Source organism: Ahaetulla prasina, chromosome 7 (genome assembly GCF_028640845.1).
Source record: "Ahaetulla prasina isolate Xishuangbanna chromosome 7, ASM2864084v1, whole genome shotgun sequence".
Classification (NCBI taxonomy): Eukaryota; Metazoa; Chordata; class Lepidosauria; order Squamata; family Colubridae; genus Ahaetulla; species Ahaetulla prasina.
In genome coordinates this window covers 41,362,277-41,376,696 of record NC_080545.1, presented here as the reverse complement: position 1 = coordinate 41,376,696, position 14,420 = coordinate 41,362,277, and the positions used below count along the sequence as shown (strand labels likewise).

The following is a 14,420-nucleotide window of genomic DNA, read 5'->3' as shown; positions in this document are numbered from 1 at the left end:
AGATCAAGTCCAGTTTTTAAAACAGCTTCTCATACCCAGCATTCTTAAAATAGCTCTTTGAAGAGTAGCGTGAACATAAATTGTGCCACACTCTTTGCATACAGCTATAAAAGGGCCTTAATCTCTTAAGGCAATTCTTGTAAACCATAGTATCACATCTTCCTCTGTTCTGAAAAATATTATAATACTTTTTACTGATCCCTCGTCACTTTTTTTTCCCATTGCTTAAAATAAGCTCTCATTGATCCAGTAGGACAATTCTGTTTTATACATATAATTTTTATTAAAGATATTTTACTAAGATAAAAATAATACCCATTTTAGAAAATAAAATAATGAATAGGTAAGAAAGTAAGAGAAAATTAGAAAATATAAAAGGGTGAAAGAAAAAGAATAAAAAAGCAGTTTCCGATCTTCTTAACAGAGGCTTATAAATGCATTTATATTTTATCCTCTCTATCCAAGATTACATCATAATTTCCTTCTTTTCATAATCTATTCTTAGTAGGATTTAATTCTGAATAAATATTCATATGATTGTATACTGTCCCTGCAGCTTGCCATGTATTTTTTATTCATTAATTTAAAATATTTACATGACTGCTCATTTACTCAAGATGTTCTGCTCTCATAAATACTAAATAGTGATTACCGTATATACTCGAATATAAGCCGATCCGAGTATAAGCCGAGGTCCCCAATTTTACCCCAAAAACTGGGGTAAACTGGGGACTCGAGTATAAGCCGAGGGTGGGAAATGAGGCACCTACCGGTTGGGGAAACCCTCCCTCCCTCAGCTGAGAAGGCTGGCGGCTCCCCCGCCCCGCCCTCTCACTGCACCGGCAGGGCTTCCCCGCGCCGTCCGGTAAAATGTGAAAAAAAAAAAAAAAAAACTCGAGTATAAGCCGTATATACTCGAGTATAAGCCGAGGGGCTTAAAAAAAAACTGAGTATAAGTCAGAGACCAGTATAAGTTTAGGACGTTTTTCAGCACAAAAAACGTGCTGAAAAACTCGGCTTATACTCGAGTATATACGGTAATACTTATTGTAAACACAAACACCAAACTCGTTCCTTTCTTTTGCTGTATAGCACTAAAGAAGTACTCTCTCTTCTTTATAGTTGGAGATTAAAATCCTGAGTTTCTATAATTATTTTAAATGCTGTTCCAAACAGAAATATAGCAGATACATAACTGATATCTAGCTTGTACAAAGGATTGATGTAATGGAAAAATATTGAGCCATGTGACACACATCCTCTTTATTGCCAAAAAACAGCTAGATACAGGTGTATCATTGTCCCATTAAAAATTACATTGGATCATAATATTCTTTATAATATTTTGGATTAATCTGCAAGTTAAATAAGATGCTAGAGCAATACTTTCATTTGTATAGAACAAATAATAATTTTTAGTTGTTAGCAAAAAACATAAGCTTCAATCTAAGCATTCTCTAACTGCAGCAACAGCAAAACTGTTCCATTTAGTCTTTAGCTGTCATTTAGAATAGAATTTTTTTTTTATTTTTTATTGGCCAAGTGTGATTGGACACACAAGGAATTTGTCTTGGTGCATATGCTCTCAGTGTTACATAAAAGAAAAGATACGTTCATCAAGGTATAATTTCCATAATTTATCCAGAACACTTCAAAAGTGTTTCCCTTTCAATACTACTGTAAAAGTATTTCTGTTCAGAAATAAATCTTTTTTAATTTGAGTTTATTTTTGAGCAACCATGTATTTTTTTCAATCCCACTAGGTAGACCAGACTAGAAAATCAACTCCATAGGAAGATTATATTTTATTGAAACAGGTTGAAATAACAGAATCTCTTGCAAACATGGTTCTGTTTTACACCACCACTACTTCTTAAGCCACAGTGAATCAGAGAGGAAACTGCCTGAGTCGTTTCCCAATGCTCTTGTGCTCTCAGGATTTAAAGAATATTTCAGCCCTCTTTCCTTATGGAACAGTTCTTGTGTAACTCTGTCAAGGTACTCTCCCTTATTCTTTACAATTAATTGCAGCCAAATTGATGCTGCAATCTATGCCGGATCCCATATTCAATCTGGAGTTAGGTGCCACAACACTCAAATAAATAAATTGTTTGTGGTTATGTACGTATGTTCTTTAATTTTAATTTTTTTTACTAATTAGAAAAGCAATAGAAAAAACAAAAAAGGAAATGAATATGTACATACATTAAAAGCATACATTAATTCCTAACTCATAAGTTGTTATTTATTCTTGTGAGGAGTTAGTATTGTTGTGTAACTTCTGTAAGCAAAAGGATGAAATAAAAATTAAAATATGAAGGACTCCATAGGAAAAAGCATTCAAGTAAACCTACTTTTAGTTCTTTCATTTTTTCTTCTTTTTCCTAATCACTGACTCCTTTTTATATATTTTTATACTATGCTTTAAACATCTACAATTCTATTTAAGTTATTTTAATTATTTTTTTAACAGTTTCTTCAAAAACCATATTTTAAGTGCCATAGTTTGCCTTGCCATGTAATATATTTTTATATAAGGAATCCATTTCTGCTTGAATTAAATAAGTAAATAAATAAGTAAATAAGTAAATAAATAAATTCTATTGCTCTTACCTAGTGATGAGTGGATTAACATGTATGTAGTTCTTGCTTCTGTATGTTATCTTCATCCAGTTTCAATCAAGCCTAGACAATTAATGAGCATATTAATGTTTCCATGTAAAACATTTGGTTAATTACTTCTTTTTTGAAATTACTTGATTTTAAATTTAAATAAAATAAATCTGCTTGTGTTAAAAAGATTTGCAATGTGCAGGTTCACATTGTGTACTTCACAGGACTGTGAAGTATGAACTTTATATTATTTAATCAACTTTCCATATTTAATAGAGGTATTATATCTATATGTATGAGAATCTAACAAAATCTAACAAAAAAATATCCATTTTTCCTAGAAGGAAAAGTTACTTAAACTTTCCAAAATAATAAAAATGAAACAACTATTGACTTCCACCTGCTCAAAAGAAATTTTGTAACTGCTGAACATTTGAGGGAATTATATTGTTATTCTGCTCATGGAATGGTTCTTAATTTTGCGCATTCTGTGTTAAATCAATTCAAGGATCATCCAAGTATTTGTGGGTTATCTGTGTGGGTAAATAATAGGTGCATTGCTCAAGCAGGAGTCTGTTCATGTAAAGTAGCATGTTAGTATATGTAAATGATAATATTTATTTTATACCTTTGTGAACCGCCTCTATCTCTATCAAGGAGGGACTCTGGGCAGTGTACTATTAAACTTCAGAATATAAAAACAGTATATAACAGTATATAAAAACTAAAATGTAGACATTAAATGTGAAAAATAAATAAATGATATTACTTAGAGCTCTTAAGTGGATACCAGGATAATACGATGCAAATTTATGTTTTATATCCCTCATGAATTATAACCAAAACTTGTACTTATAATTTTAAAAAAATTCAAATATTCATTTTAAAATTCTGAATACTAATTTAAATCTTTTAGACAAGGGCTTCGTGCCCAGTGGACCGCAAACAGTTCAAGGCTGTGTATAAACTAAATACTTCAGAAGATTCTGTAAAGGTACGTTCTGAGATTTAATTAATAAAATTAGTTTTTCTAGTGTTTGTTTTCAGTAACAAAAGCAGATGTAGCAGCTATAGTTTTAATTCACATGAAGCCTTCCCTGTTTTTTCCTCTTCTGCTTTGAAACTTAGTATATCAGATTTTTCTGAGATTGACAATACATTCTTACCTTGACTTTAAGTTCATTTGGAAAATAATACATTGAATATGTAGTAGTAATTTTAAATAATGTTTAAACAGGTGAATATTATTATAGGTTCATTAATAATTTATTCCTAAAAACAAACATTAGAATAAATTATTGGAAAACTTATACTAATTTTAATATTAATTTCTTTGCAGGTTCAAATAAAGCAACAAATAAGCAAAAAAGATGACATCATCAGTAGTAATAAGGGCACGAATTGCCCTATAACTATGAAAACTTGCAAAAGGTTAGCAATACCGCATGTAAACAGTCTTTACAATATAAAGTAAATTTCACATTTGAAATACTTCAATTTTAATATATTTTTGCATATGAAGTAGCCAATCAATGTGGAATTTGCAGTTTAGCCCGATGAGACAACGGAAACAAGCTCCATATTGATTGGCTGCTGCCATTGCTTTCACATCCCAATCCCTGAAGCAGCTTATTCAAACCAGCCAGTAAGCATCAAGCAGGAGCCTGCTGCCGCTTGCCTAAACTGGGCCGAAACAAAGCCTTCAGGGACACTGGCCTCATGGTAGAAAAGCCAAAGTCTTTTATTCAGATGCTGGCAAAGCTGTTTTCCTTAGATCTCACATTCTTACAGCTTCGCCAGAATCTGAATAAATGACTTTGGCTTTTCTGCCACGTGGGTCAATCGACACTAGAACTCTGGAGATCTTCGAAAAATAAGTAAGTGATGGGATATGGGATGGGGATGAACAGAATCTGAGAGGCTAGCACAGCAGGCCCAGTGCTTATGGAGACCCAGCAGGGCAGGATTGGGGGGAGAAGGCAGGAGGCATTTTGCAGTGTCTCTGCGATAGGGTGAACCACCAGTATATTGTTGCAACATATGTAAGTTCAGGACCAGGTTGTAAGAACTTTTTGGGGGTCCTATTTTGAACAGATGCTAATTGAACTGTTGTAACTTGATGAATTCCTAATTAGATGTACTATCAACCTTCATGTTGCTCAGAACAAATGTAGAACAAATTTGCTTATTTTTTAACGGAGTGGGTCACTGATTGTGGGGTTTGTGTTTTTTTGACAATATTATTCTGGATTATAGTTTTGTTAAGATATCTTCAGATTTTTTTAAAAAGGCGCTCAGATTCATTATTACAAACATAATATCAATAATATACACAAACATAAAATTAACTGTAATTACAAGTAATCTTTGGTATGTTTTTTTTCCAGAAAACAGGAAAATGCTGGCATAAGTTTTTTACCAGTAATCTATAAAAGCTGGAACCCAAAATACAGTAAGTGAGTCATTTTGGTTAACTTCTTGGGCTTCTTTTGACATTTTCACAAACCATGTGTCATTTGTTCTTTGGATATATTTGCTATTCTAACTAATTAACTATCTTGGGGAGTTCTGGGGAATGCTTTGAGTCTATTTGTTTTTCTGCCAAATTCACTACCTTAAAGTTTCTAAAAGTCTTCCTGTATTAGCCTGTTGAAGCAAAAAGTTAACAGAAATTGTAAGTAATTATCTTATGGCTTAATCTTTTATGAGTTATAGTTTAGTACAAATTTCTCCAAAGCACAAAAATCTTTGTAAAATCAAAACCCTTTGTTCACACAAGTCTGTTCATACTCATATTTTAGTGTTTTAAGGTTGTTTTTGCATGTACAATTGTGTTTGTACTTCAGTTAACAGATCTAAGTGCAGACAGACATATCAGGCAAAGTCCATTCTTCATAAATTGCATGAAGTCCAGTTTTGTGATTCAAAAAGCCTATTTGGTTTTAAAATACTATCAATATACTATTGTAACCTGTTTCCTGTATTTTAAAATTCAAGGAACAGGATTTTTTTTGTTTTAATAGAGTGGTACAGATGGGAGGCGGATCAGATATTTCTCTAATGATAAATTTTAAATGAATGGCCAAATACATACCATGGCATCATTTAAATCCATGTTTAATTCCATTAAAATGAATTTGAACTTTTATAAATCAGCTATGTTTTGTAGCCTTTAAAAATCAAAGCATGGAAGACAATATAAATATATATAATTATTGTATAGAGGCCATATAATTATTCAGATAGAGAAAGGTTTTCATAATTTGATATTTGGGGAAAATTTCTCTCATAATTTGACATCTGGGGTCAATCAATTAAGTTTAAGTTTAATTGTTTGAAGTTATAAAAAGAATGACTCTTCCTCACATTCCATAGCTCATGTAATTGATGGTTTACATCAATGCTGATTTTAAAAGAAATTGAAACAATGTATGCCAAATATTTCTATATAGCTAGCATTCATAATGGTAACATTTCTAGTACTGGGAGAAGTATCCTGTTAATATCAGTTGCTGGGGAACTTGGATGTTCCTGTTGTACATATGGACTTGCCATAGACATCTGCCATGGCAATGTGGAAACAAGTTGATGGATTAGGTTAGCTTTATATGGTATCCAGCAGAATTCTTATTATGGTTTTAAGTGCTATGGCATTTAATGCTGTGTGATGGGGACATGAAAGTTTGCCTTGCAGAAAACTTTCCTTGCAATTGCTGCATTACTGAATTGTAGCTTGCTTATTGAATTAACTAAGAGGTTAAGAAAGAAATACATATTTTATGTGTCATTCTAGATAACTTTCAAAGACGCTTGGAATAAGGTTTTTTCCCTGCATTTCAAGTTCTTTCAGTAGTTAAATACTTGCAACAGAATTTCTTTAAAATTAATTAGGATTGATAATTATATTTGCCTTAGGGCTTAAAAGATCAAGTTGAATATTTCCTTTTTTGTTTTAAATATAAAGATCCTTCAAACAAGGAAGAAGTTACAAATTCAGTGAAGAAAAATAAGGTTTGTTCATATTATATATTTAAAATAATGAAGATTTCAAATTATTTCATTTTAAAATCCTTCACTTTTAATATGTTCCTAGATAAAGTTTTCTTCTCCTTCATATGTTTTAGCTATTGCATTTTCTGTTTTGTTAACATTTAAACTAATCATTGTGAAGTTAACTTATCATACTTTTGAAAGAATTTAGAAATCTTAACTTTGAAAAATGTGCTGTTATATAATAATTAATCTAAAGCACAGGTGTCAAACTTGCTGCGTCACACTGCCGTCATGTGACCTTTTGCGATGTTCTCCCATTCGTGGTGCTGGGGTGGGGGTGACCTATCCTTGACGCATCCAGCCCATGGGCGGCCAGTTTGACACCCCGAACGTATTTTTTGGAGTATAAGACATACTTTTCCCCCCTAAAAGTGTATGAAAATTTCAGTGTGTCTTATAAGATCAAAATACAGGAATTTTTTGGCCTCCTGAATCCTCATGTGTCATATTTTTGCCTTCCCTGGACCCCAGAAGCACTCTGCAGTGCTCCGCACATCCTGTTTTTGCCCAAAAAAAAAAAAAAATGGGCCCGTTTTCACCAAAAATGGGCCCGTTTTTGGCCTGCAAAGTGCTTTTGGAGGCCGGGGAAAACGGGACACGTGAAGGCCAAAAACTATTTTTTTTTCTTGGTTTCCTCCTCTAAATCTAGGTGTGTCTTATAGTCCAAAAAATATGTAATATAAGTAGAATTGGGCAATTGAAATAAATGCATCTATGATTTGTTTTAAACACAAATTTATAATATATTTGTTTTGGATAACTGTTTCTATAAAGTCATGTCATTTTTAAGCATGGTAAAATTAAATATTTTAAACATTTTCAATTTCTTAAACTGCTGTTTAAAATAGCATACGTTACAAGAAAGTCTCGCTGAAATCTTATTAAAACCAAAAGTATACCTGCATAAAACAGCTCGTAAATTGTACTTAAATAAATACAAATGCCTACATGCTAACTGATTTGTCATAATTTAAACCATTGAATGGCTTATTTAAAAAAGTACAGTTCTTGAAAAGAAAAGTGGATTTATTTAATATGACATTTAATTTCCTGCATCCAGTTTTGGTTACCATACTATTAAAAAAATGTTGAGACTCTAGAAAAAGTGCAGAGAAGAGCGACAAAGATGATTAGGGGACTGGAAGCTAAAACATACAATGAACGGTTGCAAGTACTCAGCATGGCTAGTCTAGTGAAGAGAAGGACTGGGGAAATATGATAGCAGTGTTCCAATATTTGAGGGGCCACCACATAGAAGAGGGAGTCAAGCAATTTTCCAAAGCACCCGAAAGCCAGACAAGGAATAATGAACAGAAACTGATCAAGGAGAGACTCTATCTAGAAATAAGGAGAAATTTTCTGATAGTGAGAACCATCAACCAGTGGAACAGCTTGCCTTCAGAAGTTGTGGAAGCTTCATCACTGGAAACTTTCAAGAAGAGACTGTTCAGCCATCTGTCAGAAATGGTGTAGGGTCTCCTGCTTGGGTGAGGTGTTGGATTAGAAGACCTTCAAGGTCCCTTCCAACTCTGTTAAACTACAGTATACACTATTACATTCATCTCCCTAATGTTTTTATCATTATGCAGTATAAGAGCCGAAGGGGCGCAGTGGTTAGAGTGCAGTATTGTAAGCTACTTCAGCTGACTGCTAGCAGCAGTTTGGCAGTTCAAATCTTGACTCAGCCTTCCATCCTTCGAGATGGGTAAAATGAGGAGCCAGATTGTTGGGGGCAATATGCTGACTGTAAAACCGCTTAGGCTGTAAAAGCACTATGAAGTGGTATATAAGTCTAAGTGCTATTGCTATTGCTATGCACGTGATACCCAAGTTAGACATCTCTATCGCAGATTAAATGAAGGATATATTATAGTGGAATTCATGATCAAAATCAATCTAAGCAAGACAGAGTGGCTTTACATTTAAAATCCTATTCAGGGATTATTTCATCTTTGACACTCAGTGGGATGGTGTTGCCCCATGGAGAGGTGATCTGCAATCTAGGAATCATCTTTGGCTCACATTTCCTGCTAGAAAGCAGCGGCCAACAGGACCTTTGGCCAGGTTAGGTTAGGCTGTGCACCAACTGTTCCATTATGTGGAACAGGAAACGCTAAAATTGATCACGCATGTCCTTCAACCTTCCTTATGGATTTCTGTAATTTGCTTGATATCGGCAAGCCCTTGGAGACCACTCAGAAGCTTCAAATGTTGCAAAGAGCATAGTCCATATACTTACTGAAAATAGTTCTAGATAATCCCATTGCTGCAGAAACTGCATTGACACCAACATGTTTCTGACTGAACTTCAAAGTGCTTGTTATCACTTAACAAAACTTTCTAAGGCTCAGTGCCTAGATGTCACTGAAACACCCTTCTCTATTGATTCTGTTTGCTTAATTTGAAACATAAAGTTAGCTGTTTTGAAAGGCTATTGAAATTTGAGTGCTGTAGAATTCCTGGTGCTGATAATTTCTAACTGGCAGTTCAACAACCAATGTATCATTCTGTCATTAAAAAGCTATTATTTGATAATATTGCAGTTTTATGCAAAGTCGGAAGTAAATTCCATAAGTTCAATGAAATCTTTTTCTTCGGTAACTTGAGATCTAGATGAACATATAGAACACAGAAGATCAGGATAATTCTGATACATAGTTTGACAATGATGAGGAAAGAAATGAAATCTACAAATATCAAGTTAAAACAGTATCTTTAACTTACAGTCTATGCTATTCAGCAAAGTCCATGCCATTCTACCTTGAGAGGGCCTTTTGGTTAGTGAAATAGTTAAATCCAGATTGTATCTTTAGCTTGTATATAGTCATTGTGTAGCTTTCAGGCCACAGCATCTTGCTGATAATGTTAATATTCTGTAAAATTAATAATTAAACAAATTGTTAGATCTATGCAGCTACTTAATAATAAAGAGATAAATAATATTTCAGAAATATAACTCAAATTTTAAAATATTGTTCAGAACTTTAAGAGAAGATTGAACTAAGATTCATGAAATGAGACACATTTGCAACTCCTGCTTGAGGGATAGTAGCAGCTGTGGCCAAGAGGTCATTGTGCAGTTTCTGCTTATATGCCAATTGCAATCTTTCCTGGAATAGAGTACATTACTCACTGTAACTCATATCTTAGTCACTTCTTTATTGGACTGTGATAAGAGAAGACCATTCAGAAGCTACATGTGATTCCAACTTCGATAGTTCAAATAGTTAAGGAGACCTTTGAGGCACCCACAAAACATCTCTACTACAAGAACTGCATTAGTTACCAACCCGCTTCTGGGTTCAAATTAAGGGTTTAGTTGTCATTTTTAATACCTTTTGGAGTCAGGACCTGCATCACCTTCTGAATATCTGACTGCCCAACATGATCTGATAGGATAGTTTCTCTTTATGTTACTTGAATTGCCATCCATAAGGGGATACAAAAGTATGCCTTTTCAGTTACTGTTCCTTTCCTTTGATGTTTGAATGGCCTCCTCATTCCTGGTTTTGGTTATTCTATTAAGCCTTGAAATGTGGTTATTGCAACTCTTCCTCTGCATGATGCATCGTTATTTGGTTTTGATAGTTCAGTTTCTGGTTTTTATCTATGGTGAATTTGGATTTATGCTTTTTAATCCAATTATTGATTATATTGTTGATTATTTATTTAGAATAGAATAGAATAACAGAGTTGGAAGGGAACTTGGGGGTCTTCTAGTTCAACCCCCTGTTTTGTGCTTGTTTTTAACCAGAGGCATATTTAAGAAATTGTGTACCATTCAGATTGGTTTGATTACAGCAATTTATAAACAAATATATTTCCATGAGTACAATATAAAGAAAATACTTTTCCATTTCAAGTTGGAAAGATTTGTGTGTATGTAAGATTTTGAGGGGAAAAAACTATGGTGGATGTCCAATATAAATACTTTATCTTATAGCCTAGAAGACAGACCTGCTTGAACAGATTCTTCCAAAGTAATTGGTGTGATAGATTTTCTTCTAATAGTAGTTTCTCTGATGTATCTCCTAATTATCAAAGTGAAAGGTCAGTATAAATCTATTTTTAATCCAAAATTTTGTAATATTGTAAATACTAGTATAGTTCCCTTTGCTTTTGGGAGAAATTGTGTTATTAGCTTTCATCCCAAACTGCCATATGTTATCGTAGAGAGGTAACTAGAAAACAAATCCTTTAAAAATAAGATTTCTGGAATTCTTTCCAACCCTTAATAATAGCTCTTCTTTGGATCATGAGAACAGAAGGAAGGGAATTTAGTTAGAAACATTTCAGTTCACTGCCCAATTCCATTAGGAAAATGTGTTCCATTTCTATAGCCCCCTTCCCCGCTCCACACACAGTTTCTAACCTAGCCTATTTTCAAGTTCAGTTTTTCTTTTGCCAGACAGGTTCTCCCTGTCTCCCTATCAAATTTGTTCTGTTCGGTTTTTAGATAATTATCCTGCTTGCTGTCTAACATTCTATTGGATTAGAAAAATAAACTTGGTATATGGACTTTAATATTAGAGTACATGATTTGGATGCTTGGCAACATTGTGCACATTTATGACAGTTGTCACATTTTCAGGTGACTGATCACCACTTGCAACTTTCACAGCTAACTTGCATCAATCAAAGTCAATGGGGAAACCAGTAGGAAGTCACAGGTTGTGGTCACATTATTATTTTTTTATTTACATTTATATCCCGCCCTTCTCCGAAGACTCAGGGTGGCTTACAGTGTATAATATACAGTGTATATTGTGCTTAAGACCACAGATGATTCATTTAATAGCTGCAGAAGAACTTGACATTGAGTGACAAGTTAGGTGCAGTCACATATTTCACTTAACAACCACATTGTTTAGCAATGGAGTTGCCAGCCCAGATGTGTTTGGACTACCCTGTAAATGTAGGCTTGTGAAGCCATAATGGGATTTTAGTAAGCCAGAACCTGTCAATAAGAAGCTATAAGATATAAAAAGGAAAAGTCATTGCATATTCTCGATTAGGGGCAATAGCCAATTTTGGGCTATAAGATGTAAATAGTCTTACACAGCATGCACTCAAAACAATAGAATAGAATAGAATTTTTTATTGGCCAAGTGTGATTGGACACACAAGGAATTTGTCTTGGTGCATATGCTCTCAGTGTACATAAAAGAAAAGATACCTTCATCAAGGTACAACACTTAATGATAGTCATAGGGTACTAATTTAACAATGATACAACACTTAATGATAGTCATAGGCTACAATTAAGCAATCAGGAAACAATAAATCGTAAGGATATAAACAACAAAGTTACAATCATAAGTGGAAGGAGATGGGTGATGGGAACGATGAAAGATTAATGATAGTGCCGATTTAGTAAATAGTGACAGCGTTGAGGGAATTATTTGTTTAGCAGAGTGATGGCGTTCGGGAAAAAACTGTTCTTGTGTCTAATTGTTCTCGTATGCAGTGCTCTATAACATTGTTTTTAGGGTAGGAGTTGAAACAGTTTATGTCCAGGATGTGAGGGATCTGTAAAGTAGGTATGATTAGAAAAAGTAGACAGACCTAATGAAGGAAGGGCAGATGTAACTAGAGAGGAAAAAGAATAGCATTCCTATAAATCACATGAAGAAATGAAATATTCTCTCTTCAGAAGTGCCTGGCCAGATTCTTCCAAGAGAGTCAGAAGAAGGGCAGTATAATCATAATAAACAATTACATGAATTGCTCAACATTGTCTTTTAAGCTTAGAAAATAAGGTATTCTAAACCAGAATATTGAACTTGTACATTCTAACTTTTTTTTAATGAAGTGAAAATCTGGAAAAAATGAAAGCATAAATAACCACAATTGGTACTGGTATTGGTACTCCATCACTAAGATACATGGTTATATAGGTGAAAAAGCACCAATTTACAACAGCAATTCCAGTTAAGCAAATCACACACAAGAGGATGACATCACATGATCACAACTTACAAGTTCATGTTGGCTTCCCCTTGATTTCAATTGTTGGAAGCTTGCGGAGAAGATTACAGATTGTGATCCTGTGATTGCAGGATGCTGCAACTATCATATTTAGGGCTAGTTTCCAAGAGTTGCCAAATTGGTTGCAACTTCAAGAACCAGGCATAAGTTTTCTCATTTAGTACCATTGTAACTCTGAATAGTTGCTGAACATGCAGTTCCTAAGCAAGAACTATCTGTATTTTGGATATTTTATTTTTTAAATAATTGAAAGGTTCAATGAACATAAGGATGACATGCCCTTATGTACACTGAACCTTAGTGTCCCAGTTTCTAAACTGTACAAAGCCAGAGCGCCCCCCCCCCAGTGAACATCCAACAGCAGTGCATGCTATTTTAGTACTTAATAAGTAGAATTGTTCAATTGCTGCCTTAGCACACAGTTTGGGAATCACTAGGAGGGCCATGAAAAAATTACTGAGGCGTTTAAAATATTATGAACTAGGAAAGTTTGAGAATCTCTGGCTTACTGTTACTTTTGTATATGATTGGTATATAATGCTGTCAATATATTGACGGGATTATTGAAAAAGTATTACTATAGGTCATCTTGAATTTTGATATGTAGTATTAAAATGTTCATTAAAATGAAGTGCCTGTAATTATTTTAAATTATTTGAATTATAATTTGAATTATTTTCAAATGTTTCCAATTATTCCAGTATAGAGATCAGCAAAATTGACACAATTACCAGACACAAGAGAAGAGAATTGGAGCTGTCTTGTTCTGTATTAGCAAGAGTGGCAAGGTAAAATAGATGCCTAGTTAGAACCTTGTTATTAAAAAATTTTTGAGTTAGTAATAAATCTATATCATCTGGTAACAATATCTTAAATCAAGGAATATTTGGGTTTCCTCCATTTTTAACAGAGTGCTTTCGGAAATATTTGGCTTTGATTAAGTATGATTCATTCCCACCCAAAAAAACAGCCATGGTTAACATCAGTTAGGATTAATTTCAGAAGAAACAAACTTTTAATTTCAAAAGAAGCAAGTATCTTTCATATATGCATTTTTTCCATATATGTACAGACTGTTTTTGTTCTTTTTCATTTTTCTTTTCATCCTCTGTGAATGAGGTCTGTGTTGTTTTGTTTTGTTTTTGGTTTATAATCATACAGCAAATTAAATCAATAACTCAGAACCAAAACAAGAAGAAATTACATGAATTAAATTCCATTTACACGATGCTGTGTTTTTAGGGACATTTCATAAATTCAATGTTAAGATATTTTGGAGATTAGATGATGATTGCTAAAGATTGCATAATTTATCAGAATATAAAATATTGGGGTTTCTTAATTTGGGGAAAGTGTTTCCTAAATCTTATGTGTTTACAGATGCCGAAGTTTTTGACACCACCAAGGAATTTGACTACATAGCAAAGATTTTTTTAAAAATTGGTTCATGTAATGCTTGTTTTTTTTTGGCGGATTCATTTTTTTTTTTACAGAATTCCTTCCATATCTTCTGAAGCAGAAATAGCACCTTGTCTTGTTCTGGAAACAGTTTTTTCAATAAGTACTTCACCTTTGGAAAACTTTGGTAAATTATTTTTGTAAGTTTTATTTAGTTTATATAAAGCATTGTAAAAATTAAATCATCTTCATCTAATAGCTGTACTGCTATTATAATTATTATAAAAATATTTCAGCAGTGTGTTATAATGGTATAAAAATATCTTCTTATTTTGCATGTGTGTGAACATTTTAATATGAAAAACTGG

At 33.4% G+C, this 14,420-nt stretch overlaps 1 protein-coding gene across 5 annotated transcripts in view; it reads left to right on the top strand.

Moving 5' to 3' along the window:
* Nucleotides 1–14,420, top strand: part of SCAF11 (SR-related CTD associated factor 11) — an 85,247-nt gene that overhangs the window by 20,249 nt on the left and 50,578 nt on the right. For 3 of the 5 annotated variants that reach the window (XM_058191216.1, XM_058191217.1, XM_058191215.1), the window contains 7 exons: nucleotides 3,530–3,607; nucleotides 3,953–4,044; nucleotides 5,001–5,065; nucleotides 6,578–6,624; nucleotides 10,610–10,716; nucleotides 13,356–13,442; nucleotides 14,148–14,239. In XM_058191216.1, the coding sequence (XP_058047199.1) occupies nucleotides 3,530–3,607; nucleotides 3,953–4,044; nucleotides 5,001–5,065; nucleotides 6,578–6,624; nucleotides 10,610–10,716; nucleotides 13,356–13,442; nucleotides 14,148–14,239 (568 nt within the window). Of the gene's footprint in view, nucleotides 1–3,529; nucleotides 3,608–3,952; nucleotides 4,045–5,000; nucleotides 5,066–6,577; nucleotides 6,625–10,609; nucleotides 10,717–13,355; nucleotides 13,443–14,034; nucleotides 14,240–14,420 lie in introns of those variants that run through there. The other 2 variants (XM_058191218.1, XM_058191219.1) reach the window with 2 other exon arrangements.